Source organism: Mobula hypostoma, chromosome 28 (assembly GCF_963921235.1).
Source record: "Mobula hypostoma chromosome 28, sMobHyp1.1, whole genome shotgun sequence".
In the NCBI taxonomy this organism is placed as follows: Eukaryota; Metazoa; Chordata; class Chondrichthyes; order Myliobatiformes; family Myliobatidae; genus Mobula; species Mobula hypostoma.
The window spans coordinates 34,336,967-34,354,496 of NC_086124.1; the positions used below are offsets into that span (position 1 = coordinate 34,336,967).

The window sequence follows — 17,530 nt, forward strand, 5'->3', positions numbered from 1 at the left end:
CTGTAACTCTACACTCCCTCCTCCTGTCAAACCCCTCCCTCATCCCCTCCCTATCGCTATAACCCCTACACTCCCCCGCCTGTTTAAACGCCTCCCTCACCCCCTCCCTATCTCTGTAACCCCGACACTCCACCCTCCTGTTCAAACCCCTCCCTCACCCCCTCCCTATCTCTGTAACCCCGACACTCCCCCCTCCTGTTCAAACCCCTCCCTCACCCCCTCCCTATCTCTGTAACCCCTACACTCCCCCCTCCTGTTCAAACCCCTCCCTCACCCCCTCCCTATCTCTGTAACCCCGACACTCCCCCCTCCTGTTCAAACCCCTCCCTCACCCCCTCCCTATCTCTGTAACCCCTACACTCCCCCTCCTGTTCAAACCCCTCCCTCACCCCCTCCCTATCTCTCTTTCTTCACTTTTCCCTGATCTGCAGTAACTTTGCATCCTCCCCATTCCCCCCCCATCTTTCCCCTGTCCACCTGCCCTCCCCATCGCACCCTCTCTCTCGCCGTCTCCATCTCTCCCTCTCAGGAGTGGTCCGTGCTTCGAGCATCTTCCCGATCCTGAGTGCCATCCTGCTGTTGATGGGGGGAGTGTGCATCGCCACCAGCCGGTTCTACCGGAGTCGCAGGAACATCGTCCTGGGCTCCGGCATCCTCTTCGTAGCTGCTGGTGAGAGTGTTCACAATGGAGGGAGGGAGGGAGCGGGGCACTGGGCAAGTGGGCAAGGGGAAGAGGCTGAGATCGGGGTGAGGACAGGGGAGAGGAGATGAGGGAGGGGAAAGGAGAGGGGAGCGATGACCAGAGAGAGGGCGAGGTGGGCAGGAGAGTAGGTGTTGTGGGTACTGAGAGGGGTGAGGGGGAGGGAGGTTTGAGGGGGAGAGAGGGGTGAGGGGGAGGGAGAGGTGACGGGGAGGGAGGGGTGAGGGGAGAGAGGGGTGAGGAGGAGGTAGGGGTGAGGGGGAGAGAAGGGTGAGGGGGTGGTAGGGGCGAGGTGGGGAGAGAGGGTTGAGGGGGAGAGAAGGGTGAGGGGAGAGAGGGGTGAGGGGGAGGTAGGGGTGGGGGGGAGAAAGGGGTGAGGGGAGAAAGGGGTGAGGGGGAGAAAGGGGTGAGGGGGAGAGAGAGGTGAGGGGAGGGAAGGGTGAGGGGGAGAGAGGGGTGAGGGGGAAGGAGGGGGAGAGAGAGGTGAGGGGAGGGAAGGGTGAGGGGTGGTAGGGGTGAGGGGGAGAGAGGGCTGAGTGGGAGGGAAGGGTGAGGGGGAGAGAGAGGGGTGGGGAGGGAAGGGTGAGGTGGGGAGAGGGGTGGGGGGAGGGAGGGGTGAAGGGGAGAGAGGGGTGGGGGAGAGGGCTGAGGGGGAGGGAGGGGTGAGGGGGAGAGAGAGGTGAGGGGGAGGGAAGGGTGAGGGGGAGCGAAGAGTGAGGGGGAGGGAGGGGTGGGGGGAGAGAGGGGTGAGGCAGAGTTAGGGGTGGGGGAGAGAGGGGTGAGGGGGAGGGAGGGGTGAGGGGGAGAGAGAGGGGTGAGGGTGGGAGGGGTGAGGGGAGAGAGGGGTGGGGGGTGAGGGGAGAGAGGGATGAGGGGGAGGGAGGGGTGAGAAGGAGAGAGGGGTGAGGGGGAGAGATGGGTGAGGGTTGTGAGGGGGGGAGAGGGGTGAGGGGGAGGGAGGGGTGGGGGAGAGAGAGGGGTGAGGGTGGGAGGAGTGAGGGGAGAGGGGGGTGAGGGGGAGAGAGGGGTGAGGGTTGGGAGGGGTGAGGGGGAGGGAAGGGTGAGAAGGAGAGAGGGGTGAGGGGGAGGGAGGGGTGAGGGGGAGAGAGAGGGGTGAGGGTTGGGAGGGGTGAGGGTTGGGAGGGGTGAGAAGGAGAGAGGGGTGAGGGGGAGGGAGGGGTGGGGGGGAGAGAGGGGTGAGGGGGAGGGAGGGGTGAGGGGGAGAGAGGGGTGAGGGTTGGGAGGGGTGAGAAGGAGAGAGGGGTGAGGGGGAGGGAGGGGTGAGGGGGAGAGAGAGGGGTGAGGGTTGGGAGGGGTGAGGGGGAGGGAGGGGTGGGAAGGAGAGAGGGGTGAGGGGGAGGGAGGGGTGAGGGGGAGAGAGGGGTGAGGGTTGGGAGGGGTGAGGGGGAGGGAGGGGTGAGAAGGAGAGAGGGGTGAGGGGAGGGAGGGGTGAGGGGAGGGAGGGGTGAGGGGGAGAGAGAGGGGTGAGGGTTGGGAGGGGTGAGGGGGAGGGAGGGGTGAGAAGGAGAGAGGGGTGAGGGTTGGGAGGGGTGAGGGGGAGGGAGGGGGGTGAGGGTTGGGAGGGGTGAGGGGGAGGGAGGGGTGAGAAGGAGAGAGGGGTGAGTGGGAGGGAGGGGTGAGAAGGAGAGAGGGGTGAGTGGGAGGGAGGGGTGAGGGGGAGAGAGAGGGGTGAGGGTTGGGAGGGGTGAGGGGGAGGGAGGGGTGAGAAGGAGAGAGGGGTGAGGGGGAGGGAGGGGTGAGGGGGAGAGAGAGGGGTGAGGGTTGGGAGGGGTGAGGGGGAGGGAGGGGTGAGAAGGAGAGAGGGGTGAGGAGGAGGGAGGGGTGAGGGGGAGAGAGGGGGGTGAGGGTTGGGAGGGGTGAGGGGGAGGGAGGGGGGTGAGGGTTGGGAGGGGTGAGGGGGAGGGAGGGGTGAGAAGGAGAGAGGGGTGAGGGGGAGGGAGGGGTGAGGGGGAGAGAGAGGGGTGAGGGTTGGGAGGGGTGAGGGGGAGGGAGGGGTGAGAAGGAGAGAGGGGTGAGGGGGAGGGAGGGATGAGGGTTGGGAGGGGTGAGGGTTGGGAGGGGTGAGGGGGAGGGAGGGGTGAGAAGGAGAGAGGGGTGAGTGGGAGGGAGGGGTGAGGGGGAGAGAGGGGTGAGGGTTGGAAGGGGTGAGGGGGAGGGAGGGGTGAGAAGGAGAGAGGGGGGTGAGGATTGGGAGGGGTGAGGGGGAGGGAGGGGGGTGAGGGTTGGGAGGGGTGAGGGGGAGGGAGGGGTGAGAAGGAGAGAGGGGTGAGTGGGAGGGAGGGGTGAGGGGGAGAGAGGGGTGAGGGTTGGGAGGGGTGAGGGGGAGGGAGGGGTGAGAAGGAGAGAGGGGTGAGGGGGAGGGAGGGGTGAGGGGGAGAGAGGGGTGAGGGTTGGGAGGGGTGAGGGGGAGGGAGGGGGGTGAGGGTTGGGAGGGGTGAGGGGGAGGGAGGGGTGAGAAGGAGAGAGGGGTGAGGGGGAGGGAGGGATGAGGGTTGGGAGGGGTGAGGGTTGGGAGGGGTGAGGGGGAGGGAGGGGTGAGAAGGAGAGAGGGGTGAGTGGGAGGGAGGGGTGAGGGGGAGAGAGAGGGGTGAGGGTTGGGAGGGGTGAGGGGGAGGGAGGGGTGAGAAGGAGAGAGGGGTGAGGGGGAGGGAGGGGTGAGGGGGAGAGAGAGGGGTGAGGGTTGGGAGGGGTGAGGGGGAGGGAGGGGTGAGAAGGAGAGAGGGGTGAGTGGGAGGGAGGGGTGAGGGGGAGGGAGGGGGGTGAGGGTTGGGAGGGGTGAGGGGGAGGGAGTGGTGAGGGGGAGAGAGAGGGGTGAGGGTTGGGAGGGGTGAGGGGGAGGGAGGGGTGAGAAGGAGAGAGGGGTGAGTGGGAGGGAGGGGTGAGGGGGAGGGAGGGGGGTGAGGGGGAGGGAGGGGGGTGAGGGTTGGGAGGGGTGAGGGGGAGGGAGGGGTGAGGGGGAGAGAGAGGGGTGAGGGTTGGGAGGGGTGAGGGGGAGGGAGGGGTGAGAAGGAGAGAGGGGTGAGGGGGAGGGAGGGATGAGGGTTGGGAGGGATGAGGGTTGGGAGGGGTGAGGGGGAGGGAGGGGTGAGAAGGAGAGAGGGGTGAGGGGGAGGGAGGGGTGAGGGGGAGAGAGAGGGGTGAGGGTTGGGAGGGGTGAGGGGGAGGGAGGGGTGAGAAGGAGAGAGGGGTGAGGGGGAGGGAGGGATGAGGGTTGGGAGGGGTGAGGGTTGGGAGGGGTGAGTGGGAGGGAGGGGGGTGAGGGTTGGGAGGGGTGAGGGGGAGGGAGGGGTGAGAAGGAGAGAGGGGTGAGTGGGAGGGAGGGGTGAGGGGGAGAGAGAGGGGTGAGGGTTGGGAGGGGTGAGGGGGAGGGAGGGGTGAGAAGGAGAGAGGGGTGAGTGGGAGGGAGGGGTGAGGGGGAGAGAGAGGGGTGAGGGTTGGGAGGGGTGAGGGGGAGGGAGGTGTGAGAAGGAGAGAGGGGTGAGTGGGAGGGAGGGGTGAGGGGGAGAGAGAGGGGTGAGGGTTGGGAGGGGTGAGGGGGAGGGAGGGGTGAGAAGGAGAGAGGGGTGAGGGGGAGGGAGGGATGAGGGTTGGGAGGGGTGAGGGTTGGGAGGGGGGTGAGGGTTGGGAGGGGTGAGGGGGAGGGAGGGGTGAGAAGGAGAGAGGGGTGAGTGGGAGGGAGGGGTGAGGGGGAGAGAGAGGGGTGAGGGTTGGGAGGGGTGAGGGGGAGGGAGGGGTGAGAAGGAGAGAGGGGTGAGGGGGAGGGAGGGGTGAGGGGGAGAGAGAGGGGTGAGGGTTGGGAGGGGTGAGGGGGAGGGAGGGGTGAGAAGGAGAGAGGGGTGAGGGGGAGGGAGGGATGAGGGTTGGGAGGGATGAGGGTTGGGAGGGGTGAGGGTTGGGAGGGGTGAGGGGGAGGGAGGGGTGAGAAGGAGAGAGGGGTGAGGGGGAGGGAGGGGTGAGGGGGAGAGAGAGGGGTGAGGGTTGGGAGGGGTGAGGGGGAGGGAGGGGTGAGAAGGAGAGAGTGGTGAGGGGGAGGGAGGGGTGAGGGGGAGAGAGAGGGGTGAGGGTTGGGAGGGGTGAGGGGGAGGGAGGGGTGAGAAGGAGAGAGGGGTGAGTGGGAGGGAGAAGGGGAAGAAGACTGAGAGGGAGACAGGGTGGGGTTGCGGTGAGGAATTCAATTTCCTGCAGCGGTCACTTCTGGAGCTGAAGTACATGGATCGGGGGGAAGGCCAGAATGTGGGGAGGTGGAACAGGGATGATGAGGGGAACACTCCTTATCATCTCCCTACTAATCCACACCTTCCTCCCTCTCTCCATCTCTCTTCCCTCTCTCTGTGAGTGATCCTCTCCCTCCCTTCCCACCATCTTACCCTCTTCTCTCCACCATACTCTGGCCCTCTCCAACCCCACCCCTCACCCCCCATTCCCACTCTCCCCTTCTCTCTGCCCCTCTCCCTGTCTCACTCAACCCTCCCTCCTTTCTCTTCCTCTCTCACACTCTCCCACTCTCGCTCTCCCCACTCTCTCTCCTCCTCCCTTACTCCCGTTCTCCCCCACGCTCTATCCACTATCTCTACCACCTTTTATCACCCCCTCCCCTATATCACTCTCTCGCACTGTCTCTTTCCCCTATATCTCTCCCTCCTCCCTCTTTGCTTCTCTCCCTCTCTCTCTCACTTTTCACTCTCCCCCTCACTCCTCCCTCTCTCACTATCCCTCCCTCTCCCCCTCACACTCCCCTTTATCTCTCTCACTCCTCTCTCTCCCCTCTTCTCCCATATCTCTCTAAATCCCTCCCTCTCCCTCTCTCTCACTTCCCCCTTTCTCTCTCTCCACCTCTCTCCACCCTCTTTCTAATTCACTCCTTCACACTCTACTCCTCTCTCCCCTCCCTCTCCCCTTTTATCTCTCCCTGCTCCCTTCACCCTCTCTTCCCCCTCGTCTCCCTGCCTCACTCAATCTTCCCCCTCTTTCTCCCCATCTCCCCTTCTCTCTTTCTCCTTCCCATTCTCTCTTCCTCCTCTCATCCCCACTCTCTCCCTCCTCCCCTATTTCTCTCTCTCCCCTATATCTCTCCCTCCATATCTCCCCCCACTCCCATCTCTCTCTCCCTCTCTCTCCCCTTCCCTTTCTCTCCTCCTCTCTCCCTCCAATTTCTCACCCCTTTCTCTATCTCTCTCTTTCCCTCTCTTTCTTCCCCCCCTCCCCCCTCTCTCTCACTTTCTCCCTCCCCCTCACCCCTCTCCCTCCCTCTCTCCCCCCTCTCTCTAGCCTTCTTCTTTCCCCACCTCCCCCTCTCTTTCTCTCCACCTACTCTCCCTTCTCTATCCCCCTCTCCCTTCTGTCTCCCCTCTCCCTTCCCCCTCTCTCCTTGCCTCTCTGTCCTCTCTCCCTCTCCTCACTCTCCCCTCTCTCCCTAACTTACCCCTCTCCCTTCTTTCACACCCGCCTCTCCCCCTCTCACCCCACCATCTCTCTCGCTCCCTCTTTCTCCCCCATCTCTTACCCTCCCTTCCCCTCTCACCAGCCTCTGTTCCCTCTCCCCATTCATCTTTCTCCCTTCTCTCACTCCCCACTCTTTCTTACTCTCCCCTGTCTCCCTTTTCTCACCTCTCTCTCTCTTCACTCTCCCCCTTCCTCTCCAACTCACCCCTCTAACTCCCTCCCTCTCCCCCTCTCTCCCTCACTTTCTCTCCCCTCCCCTCTCCCTCCTCTCTACCTCCCCCTTCTTTCTCCCTCACTCCCCACTCTCCCCATCTCTCTAACTCCTTCCTCTCACTCAACTCTCTAACCTCCCTCTCTCATTCTCCTCTCTCTCTTTCTCCCCCGTCTCTGCCCTTCCTTTCTCTAGCCAAGCGGTCCCCAACCACCGGGCCGCAAAGCATGTGCTACCGGGCCGTGAGGAAACGATACGAGTCAGCTGCACCTTTCCTCATTCCCTGTCACACACTGTGGAACTTGAACATGGGGTTGCCAACTGTCCCGTATTTGCTGGGACATCCCGTATATTGGGCTAAATTGGTTTGTCCCGTATTTCTGCCGCTAAATTAGAGCGTTCCTATGAAACCTTTCGTGCCAAAATGGCGTGAAGCGAAGAAGCAATTACCAGTAATTTTTATGGGAAAATTTTTTGAGCGTTCCCAGACCCAAAAGAATAACCTAACAAATCATACCAATAACAAATAAAATCTAAAACAAACAACACTAACAGAGAGTAAAAGCAGGAATGATATGGTAAATATACAGCCTATATGAAGTAGAAATAATGTATGTACGATGTAGTCGGGAAGATGAAGGCAAAACCAATTTGTGCGGGAAAATCGGCACGTCACGCATGCGCACACAGGTGCCCGCGCAAGGCTTCATGGTCACGGTAGTCTTTCCGGGGGTAAAGTGTCCCGGGATTTGACTGCTACTTTTGTCCCTTATTTGGGAGTGAGGAAGTTGGCGACCCTAACTGTAAAAGACATGTTGAGGTGAGTTTAACCCTACTTGAACACCACCCCCCAACCCTCCCCCGGTCGGCCGGTCCGCAAGAATATTGTCAATATTAAACCGGTCTGCGGTGCAATAAAGGTTGGGGAGTCCTGCTCTAGCCCTCTCTCCCCACCTCTAGCCCTCTCTCCTCTTCTCTCCCCCTCTGTCCTCCCTCTCTCTCCCCTCTCTCCCCCTCTCACCCCCCTCCCCCTCTCTCTCCCCCCTCTCCCCCCACTCTACCCCTCCCCTCTCTCCCCCTCCCCCTCCCCCTCTCTCTCCCCCCTCTCTCCCCCTCTCACCCCCCTCCCCCTCTCTCTCCCCCCTCTCCCCCCACTCTACCCCTCCCCCTCCCCCTCTCTCTCCCCCCTCTCTCCCCCTCTCACCCCCCTCCCCCTCTCTCTCCCCCTCTCACCCCCCTCCCCCTCTCTCCCCCCTCTCCCACTCTCTCCCCCCTCTCTCTCCACCCCTCTCCCCCTCCACCTTCTCCCCCTCTCTCCACCCCTCTCCCCCTCCCCCTTCTCCCCCTCTCTCCCCCCTCTCCCCCTCTCTCTCCCCCTCCCCTCTCTCTCCCCCCTCTCTCTCCACCCCTCTCCCCCTCCCCCTTCTCCCCCTCTCTCCCTCTCTCCCCCTCCCCTCTCTCTCCCCACCTCTCTCTACCCCCCTCGCCCCTCTCCCCCTCTCTCTCCCTCTCTATCTCTCCCCCCTCCCCCTCCCCCTCTCTCTCCCTCTCTATCTCTCCCCCCTCCCCCCTCCCCCTCTCTCTCCCTCTCTATCTCTCCCCCCTCCCCCCTCCCCCTCTCTCTCTCCCCCTCTCCCCCTCTCTCTCCCCTCCCCTCTCTCTCCCCACCTCTCTCTCCCCCCTCGCCCCTCTCCCCCTCTCATCCCTCTTCCCCTCTCTCTCTCCCCTCTCCCCCTCTCTCTCCCTCTCTATCTCTCCCCCCTCCCCCCTCCCCCTCTCTCTCCCTCTCTATCTCTCCCCCCACTTTCCCACCTCCCCCCTCCCCTTCTCTCTCTCCCCCCAGCCCTGAGTAACATTATTGGGGTAATTGTGTACATCTCAGCGAACGCAGGAGACCAAAGCACCAAGCGAGACCTCTCTCACTCTCTCCCCACTGTCTCTCTCCCCGCAGGCCTGAGTAACATTATCGGGGTGATTGTCTACATCTCAGCCAACGCGGGAGACCCGAGCACCAAGCGGGACGAGGATAAAAAGTTTCATTACTCTTATGGCTGGTCCTTCTACTTTGGGGGTCTCTCATTCATTGTGGCCGAGGCGGTGGGGGTCCTCGCTGTCAACATCTACATCGAGCGGAGCAGAGAGGCCCGGTCACGTCGGAGCCGGACCGCCCCGGCTAAACCCAGCGGCTCCTCCGCCCTCCGCCTGCCCTCCTACCGTTTCCCCTACCAGCGCCGCTCCAGGGACGATACAGCCGCGGCAGACTCTTCCTCCGGCCTCCCACTCGCCTCCGCACCGCCCCCTCCATCCTCCTCCTCCATGGCCGTCCCTGCGGCTCCGACCGCCCCCTCCTCCTCCTCCTCTGCCGCCGACCTCTCCCTCTTCGCTCTGTCCCGCGACCCCTCCAAGGGCACCCTGGCCAACCTCCTCAACTGCGAGAGGGAGGCGGGATTCCTGCAGCTCCACAACTGTTTTGGAGGTGGCACAGACGGGGGTAAGGAGGTCTCGGATACCAACACCCTGAACCGCAAGACTACGCCTGTCTGAGACGGCGGGGGGGGCAAAGGGGAGGGGGAGATAGATCCACCTCGATCTCTGCGGCTCACTGTGACGGGACGGTTGGAGAGAGATTCACCTGAGTCTGACCCCGTGAGTGTGTGATGGGATGGTGTGGAGGGAGCTTCACTGTGTGTCCGACCCCGGGAGTGTGTGATGGGACGGTGTGGAGGGAGCTTCACTGTGTGTCTGACCTCGGGAGTGTGTGATGGGACGGTGTGGAGGGAGATTCACTCTGTGTCTGACCCCGGGAGTGGGTGATGGGACAGTGTGGAGGGAGATTCACTCTGTGTCTGACCCCGGGAGTGTGTGATGGGACGGTGTGGAGGGAGCTTCACTCTGTGTCTGACCCCGGGAGTGTGTGATGGGACGGTGTGGAGGGAGATTCACTCTGTGTCTGACCCCGGGAGTGTGTGATGGGACGGTGTGGAAGGAGAGTCACTCTGTGTCTGACCCCGGGAGTGCGTGATGGGACGGTGTGGAGGGAGTTTCACTCTGTGTCTGACCCCGGGAGTGTGTGATGGGACGGTGTGGAGGGAGTTTCACTCTGTGTCTGACTCCGTGAGTGTGTGATGGGACGGTGTGGAGGGAGCTTCACTCTGTGTCTGACCCCGGGAGTGTGTGATGGGACGGTGTGGAGGGAGATTCACTCTGTGTCTGACCCCGGGAGTGTGTGATGGGACGGTGTGGAGGGAGCTTCACTCTGTGTCTGACCCCGGGAGTGTGTGATGGGACGGTGTGGAGGGAGCTTCACTCTGTGTCTGACCCCGTGAGTGTGTGATAGGACGGTGTGGAGGGAGCTTCACTCTGTGTCTGACCCCGGGAGTGTGTGATGGGACGGTGTGGAGGGAGTTTCACTCTGTGTCTGACCCCATGAGTGTGTGATGGGACGGTGTGGAGGGAGCTTCACTCTGTGTCTGACCCCGGAAGTGTGTGATGGGATGGTGTGGAGGAGGTTTCACTCTGTGTCTGACCCCGTGAGTGTGTGATGGGACGGTGTGGAGGGAGCTTCACTCTGTGTCTGACCCCGGGAGTGTGTGATGGGACGGTGTGGAGGGAGATTCACTCTGTGTCTGACCCTGGGAGTGGGTGATGGGACGGTGTGGAGGGAGATTCACTCTGTGTCTGACCCCGGGAGTGTGTGATGGGACGGTGTGGAGGGAGATTCACTGTGTCTGACCCCATGACTGTGTGATGGGATGGTGTGGAGGGAGATTCACTCTGTGTCTGACCCCGGGAGTGTCTGATGGGACGGTGTGGAGAGAGATTCACTCTGTGTCTCACACCGGGAGTGTGTGATGGGACGGTGTGGAGGGAGCTTCACTCTGTGTCTGACCCCGTGAGTGTGTGATGGGATGGTGTGGAGGGAAATTCACTCTGTGTCTGACCCCGGGAGTGTGTGATGGGACGGTGTGGAGGGAGCTTCACTCTGTGTCTGACCCCGTGAGTGTGTGATGGGATGGTGTGGAGGGAGATTCACTCTGTGTCTGACCCCGGGAGTGTGTGATGGGACGGTGTGGAGAGAGATTCACTCTGTGTCTGACCCCGGGAGTGCGTGATGGGACGGTGTGGAGGGAGATTCACTCTGTGTCTGACCCCGGGAGTGTGTGATGGGACGGTGTGGAAGGAGTTTCACTCTGTGTCTGACCCCGGGAGTGTGTGATGGGACGGTGTGGAGGGATTTTCACTCTGTGTCTGACTCCGTGAGTGTGTGATGGGACGGTGTGGAGGGAGCTTCACTCTGTGTCTGACCCCGGGAGTGTGTGATGGGACGGTGTGGAGGGAGATTCACTCTGTGTCTGACCCCGTGAGTGTGTGATGGGACGGTGTGGAGGGAGCTTCACTCTGTGTCTGACCCCGGGAGTGTGTGATGGGACGGTGTGGAGGGAGATTCACTCTGTGTCTGACCCTGGGAGTGGGTGATGGGACGGTGTGGAGGGAGATTCACTCTGTGTCTGACCCCGGGAGTGTGTGATGGGACGGTGTGGAGGGAGATTCACTGTGTCTGACCCCATGACTGTGTGATGGGATGGTGTGGAGGGAGATTCACTCTGTGTCTGACCCCGGGAGTGTCTGATGGGACGGTGTGGAGAGAGATTCACTCTGTGTCTCACACCGGGAGTGTGTGATGGGACGGTGTGGAGGGAGCTTCACTCTGTGTCTGACCCCGTGAGTGTGTGATGGGATGGTGTGGAGGGAAATTCACTCTGTGTCTGACCCCGGGAGTGTGTGATGGGACGGTGTGGAGGGAGCTTCACTCTGTGTCTGACCCCGTGAGTGTGTGATGGGATGGTGTGGAGGGAGATTCACTCTGTGTCTGACCCCGGGAGTGTGTGATGGGACGGTGTGGAGAGAGATTCACTCTGTGTCTGACCCCGGGAGTGCGTGATGGGACGGTGTGGAGGGAGATTCACTCTGTGTCTGACCCCGGGAGTGTGTGCTGGGACGGTGTGGAAGGAGTTTCACTCTGTGTCTGACCCCGGGAGTGTGTGATGGGACGGTGTGGAGGGAGTTTCACTCTGTGTCTGACTCCGTGAGTGTGTGATGGGACGGTGTGGAGGGAGCTTCACTCTGTGTCTGACCCCGGGAGTGTGTGATGGGACGGTGTGGAGGGAGATTCACTCTGTGTCTGACCCCGGGAGTGTGTGATGGGACGGTGTGGAAGGAGTTTCACTCTGTGTCTGACCCCGGGAGTGCGTGATGGGACGGTGTGGAGGGAGTTTCACTCTGTGTCTGACCCCGGGAGTGTGTGATGGGACGGTGTGGAGGGAGTTTCACTCTGTGTCTGACTCCGTGAGTGTGTGATGGGACGGTGTGGAGGGAGCTTCACTCTGTGTCTGACCCCGGGAGTGTGTGATGGGACGGTCTGGAGGGAGATTCACTCTGTGTCTGACCCCGGGAGTGTGTGATGGGACGGTGTGGAGGGAGCTTCACTCTGTGTCTGACCCCGGGAGTGTGTGATGGGACGGTGTGGAGGGAGCTTCACTCTGTGTCTGACCCCGTGAGTGTGTGATAGGACGGTGTGGAGGGAGCTTCACTCTGTGTCTGACCCCGGGAGTGTGTGATGGGACGGTGTGGAGGGAGTTTCACTCTGTGTCTGACCCCGTGAGTGTGTGATGGGACGGTGTGGAGGGAGCTTCACTCTGTGTCTGACCCCGGAAGTGTGTGATGGGATGGTGTGGAGGAGGTTTCACTCTGTGTCTGACCCCGTGAGTGTGTGATGGGACGGTGTGGAGGGAGCTTCACTCTGTGTCTGACCCCGGGAGTGTGTGATGGGACGGTGTGGAGGGAGATTCACTCTGTGTCTGACCCTGGGAGTGTGTGATGGGACGGTGTGGATGGAGATTCACTCTGTGTCTGACCCCGGGAGTGTGTGATGGGACGGTGTGGAGGGAGATTCACTGTGTCTGACCCCATGACTGTGTGATGGGATGGTGTGGACGGAGATTCACTCTGTGCCTGACCCCGTGAGTGTGTAATGGGACGGTGTGGAGGGAGCTTCACTCTGTGTCTGACCCCGGGAGTATGTGATGGGACGGTGTGGAGAGAGATTCACTCTGTGTCTCACACCGGGAGTGTGTGATGGGACGGTGTGGAGGGAGCTTCACTCTGTGTCTGACCCCGTGAGTGTGTGATGGGATGGTGTGGAGGGAGATTCACTCTGTGTCTGACCCCGGGAGTGTCTGATGGGACGGTGTGGAGAGAGATTCACTCTGTGTCTGTACACCGGGAGTGTGTGATGGGACGGTGTGGAGGGAGCTTCACTCTGTGTCTGACCCCGTGAGTGTGTGATGGGATGGTGTGGAGGGAAATTCACTCTGTGTCTGACCCCGGGAGTGTGTGATGGGACGGTGTGGAGGGAGCTTCACTCTGTGTCTGACCCCGTGAGTGTGTGATGGGATGGTGTGGAGGGAGATTCACTCTGTGTCTGACCCCGGGAGTGTGTGATGGGACGGTGTGGAGAGAGATTCACTCTGTGTCTGACCCCGGGAGTGTGTGATGGGACGGTGTGGAGGGAGATTCACTCTGTGTCTGACCCCGGGAGTGTGTGATGGGACGGTGTGGAAGGAGTTTCACTCTGTGTCTGACCCCGGGAGTGTGTGATGGGACGGTGTGGAGGGAGTTTCACTCTGTGTCTGACTCCGTGAGTGTGTGATGGGACGGTGTGGAGGGAGCTTCACTCTGTGTCTGACCCCGGGAGTGTGTGATGGGACGGTGTGGAGGGAGATTCACTCTGTGTCTGACCCCGGGAGTGTGTGATGGGACGGTGTGGAAGGAGTTTCACTCTGTGTCTGACCCCGGGAGTGTGTGATGGGACGGTGTGGAGGGAGATTCACTCTGTGTCTGACCCCGGGAGTGTGTGATGGGACGGTGTGGAAGGAGTTTCACTCTGTGTCTGACCCCGTGAGTGTGTGATGGGACGGTGTGGAGGGAGTTTCACTCTGTGTCTGACTCCGTGAGTGTGTGATGGGACGGTGTGGAGGGAGCTTCACTCTGTGTCTGACCCCGGGAGTGTGTGATGGGACGGTGTGGAGGGAGATTCACTCTGTGTCTGACCCCGGGAGTGTGTGATGGGACGGTGTGGAAGGAGTTTCACTCTGTGTCTGACCCCGGGAGTGTGTGATGGGACGGTGTGGAGGGAGTTTCACTCTGTGTCTGACCCCGGGAGTGTGTGATGCGACGGTGTGGAGGGAGATTCACTCTGTGTCTGACCCCGGGAGTGTGTGATGGGACGGTGTGGAGGGAGATTTACTCTGTGTCTGACCCCGGGAGTGTGTGATGGGACGGTGTGGAGGGAGTTTCACTGTGTCTGACCCCGGGACTGTGTGATGGGATGGTGTGGAGGGAGATTCACTCTGTGTCTCACACCGGGAGTGTGTGATGGGACGGTATGGAGGGAGCTTCACTCTGTGTCTGACCCCGTGAGTGTGTGATGGGATGGTGTGGAGGGAGATTCACTCTGTGTCTGACCCCGGGAGTGTGTGATGGGACGGTGTGGATGGAGCTTCACTCTGTGTCTGACCCAGTGAGTGTGTGATGGGATGGTGTGCAGGGAGATTCACTCTGTGTCTGACCCTGGGAGTGTGTGATGGGACGGTGTGGAGGGAGATTCACTCTGTGTCTGACCCCGGGAGTGTGTGATGGGACGGTGTGGAGGGAGATTCACTGTGTGTCTGACCCCGGGAGTGGGTGATGGGACAGTGTGGAGGGAGATTCACTCTGTGTCTGACCCCGGGAGTGTGTGATGGGACGGTGTGGAGGGAGCTTCACTCTGTGTCTGACCCCGGGAGTGTGTGATGGGACGGTGTGGAGGGAGATTCACTCTGTGTCTGACCCCGGGAGTGTGTGATGGGACGGTGTGGAAGGAGTTTCACTCTGTGTCTGACCCCGGGAGTGTGTGATGGGACGGTGTGGAGGGAGTTTCACTCTGTGTCTGACCCCGGGAGTGTGTGATGGGACGGTGTGGAGGGAGTTTCACTCTGTGTCTGACTCCGTGAGTGTGTGATGGGACGGTGTGGAGGGAGCTTCACTCTGTGTCTGACCCCGGGAGTGTGTGATGGGACGGTGTGGAGGGAGATTCACTCTGTGTCTGACCCCGGGAGTGTGTGATGGGACGGTGTGGAAGGAGTTTCACTCTGTGTCTGACTCCGGGAGTGTGTGATGGGACGGTGTGGAGGGAGTTTCACTCTGTGTCTGACCCCGGGAGTGTGTGATGGGACGGTGTGGAAGGAGTTTCACTCTGTGTCTGACCCCGGGAGTGTGTGATGGGACGGTGTGGAGGGAGATTCACTCTGTGTCTGACCCCGGGAGTGTGTGATGGGACGGTGTGGAGGGAGCTTCACTCTGTGTCTGACCCCGGGAGTGTGTGATGGGACGTTGTGGAGGGAGATTCACTCTGTGTCTGACCCCGGGAGTGTGTGATGGGGCGGTGTGGAGGGAGATTCACTCTGTCTCTGACCCCGGGAGTGTGTGATGGGACGGTGTGGAGGGAGCTTCACTCTGTGTCTGACCCCGGGAGTGTGTGATGGGGCGGTGTGGAGGGAGATTCACTCTGTGTCTGACCCCGGGAGTGTGTGATGGGACGGTGTGGAGGGAGCTTCACTCTGTCTCTGACCCCGTGAGTGTGTGATGGGATGGTGTGGAGGGAGATTCACTCTGTGTCTGACCCCGGGAGTGTGTGATGGGACGGTGTGGAGAGAGATTCACTCTGTGTCTCACACCGGGAGTGTGTGATGGGACGGTGTGGAGGGAGCTTCACTCTGTGTCTGACCCCGTGAGTGTGTGATGGGATGGTGTGGAGGGAGATTCACTCTGTGTCTGACCCCGGGAGTGTGTGATGGGACGGTGTGGAGTGAGCTTCACTCTGTGTCTGACCCCGTGAGTGTGTGATGGGATGGTGAGGAGGGAGATTCACTCTGTGTCTGACCCCGGGAGTGTGTGATGGGACTGTGTGGAGGGAGCTTCACTCTGTGTCTGACCCCGTGAGTGTGTAATGGGATGGTGTGGAGGGAGCTTCACACTGTGTTTGACCCCGGGAGCGTGTGATGGGACGGTGTGGAGAGAGATTCACTCTGTGTCTCACACCGGGAGTGTGTGATGGGACGGTATGGAGGGAGCTTCACTCTGTGTCTGACCCCGGGAGTGTGTGGAGGGAGATTCACTCTGTGTCTGACCCCGGGAGTGTGTGATGGGACGGTGTGGAGGGAGATTCACTCTGTGTCTGACCCCGGGAGCGTGTGATGGGACGGTGTGGAGAGAGATTCACTCTGTGTCTCACACCGGGAGTGTGTGATGGGACGGTGTGGAGGGAGCTTCACTCTGTGTCTGACCCCGGGAGTGTGTGATGGGACGGTGTGGAGGGAGATTCACTCTGTGTCTGACCCCGGGAGTGTGTGATGGGACGGTGTGGAGGGAGATTCACTCTGTGTCTCACACCGGGAGCGTGTGATGGGACGGTGTGGAGGGAGATTCACTCTGTGTCTGACCCCGGGAGCGTGTGATGGGACGGTGTGGAGGGAGTTTCACTCTGTGTCTGACCCCGGGAGCGTGTGATGGGACGGTGTGGAGGGAGATTCACTCTGTGTCTGACCCCGGGAGCGTGTGATGGGACGGTGTGGAGGGAGATTCACTCTGTGTCTGACCCCGGGAGTGTGTGATGGGACGGTGTGGAGGGAGTTTCACTCTGTGTCTGACCCCGGGAGTGTGTGATGGGACGGTGTGGAGGGAGATTCACTCTGTGTCTGACCCCGGGAGTGTGTGATGGGACGGTGTGGAGGGAGATTCACTCTGTGTCTGACCCCGGGAGTGTGTGATGGGACGGTGTGGAGGGAGATTCACTCTGTGTCTGACCCCGGGAGCGTGTGATGGGACGGTGTGGAGGGAGATTCACTCTGTGTCTGACCCCGGGAGTGTGTGATGGGACGGTGTGGAGGGAGTTTCACTCTGTGTCTGACCCCGGGAGTGTGTGATGGGACGGTGTGGAGGGAGATTCACTCTGTGTCTGACCCCGGGAGTGTGTGATGGGACGGTGTGGAGGGAGATTCACTCTGTGTCTGACCCCGGGAGTGTGTGATGGGACGGTGTGGAGGGAGATTCACTCTGTGTCTGACCCCGGGAGTGTGTGATGGGACGGTGTGGAGGGAGATTCACTCTGTGTCTGACCCCGGGAGCGTGTGATGGGACGGTGTGGAGGGAGATTCACTCTGTGTCTCACACCGGGAGCGTGTGATGGGACGGTGTGGAGGGAGATTCACTCTGTGTCTGACCCCGGGAGTGTGTGATGGGACGGTGTGGAGGGTGTTTCACTCTGTGTCTGACCCCGGGAGTGTGTGATGGGATGGTGTGGAGGGAGATTCACTCTGTGTCTGACCCCGGGAGTGTGTGATGGGACTGTGTGGAGGGAGCTTCACTCTGTGTCTGACCCCGTGAGTGTGTAATGGGATGGTGTGGAGGGAGCTTCACACTGTGTTTGACCCCGGGAGCGTGTGATGGGACGGTGTGGAGAGAGATTCACTCTGTGTCTCACACCGGGAGTGTGTGATGGGACGGTATGGAGGGAGCTTCACTCTGTGTCTGACCCCGGGAGTGTGTGGAGGGAGATTCACTCTGTGTCTGACCCCGGGAGTGTGTGATGGGACGGTGTGGAGGGAGATTCACTCTGTGTCTGACCCCGGGAGCGTGTGATGGGACGGTGTGGAGAGAGATTCACTCTGTGTCTCACACCGGGAGTGTGTGATGGGACGGTGTGGAGGGAGCTTCACTCTGTGTCTGACCCCGGGAGTGTGTGATGGGACGGTGTGGAGGGAGATTCACTCTGTGTCTGACCCCGGGAGTGTGTGATGGGACGGTGTGGAGGGAGATTCACTCTGTGTCTGACCCCGGGAGTGTGTGATGGGACGGTGTGGAGGGAGATTCACTCTGTGTCTGACCCCGGGAGTGTGTGATGGGACGGTGTGGAGGGAGTTTCACTCTGTGTCTGACCCCGGGAGTGTGTGATGGGACGGTGTGGAGGGAGATTCACTCTGTGTCTGACCCCGGGAGTGTGTGATGGGACGGTGTGGAGGGAGATTCACTCTGTGTCTGACCCCGGGAGTGTGTGATGG

At 61.3% G+C, this 17,530-nt stretch overlaps 1 protein-coding gene across 2 annotated transcripts in view; it reads left to right on the plus strand.

The window, feature by feature from the left end:
* The window catches only part of LOC134338806 (voltage-dependent calcium channel gamma-8 subunit-like), a 47,357-nt gene extending 38,005 nt beyond the window's left edge, over positions 1-9,352 (plus strand). For both annotated transcript variants that reach the window (XM_063034876.1, XM_063034877.1), the window contains exons 4-5: positions 530-670; positions 8,326-9,352. In XM_063034876.1, coding sequence (XP_062890946.1) covers positions 530-670; positions 8,326-8,918 — 734 coding nt within the window. In that variant the 3' untranslated portion in view covers positions 8,919-9,352. The remainder of the gene's footprint in view (positions 1-529; positions 671-8,325) is intronic.
* Positions 9,353-17,530: the final 8,178 nt, after the last annotated feature.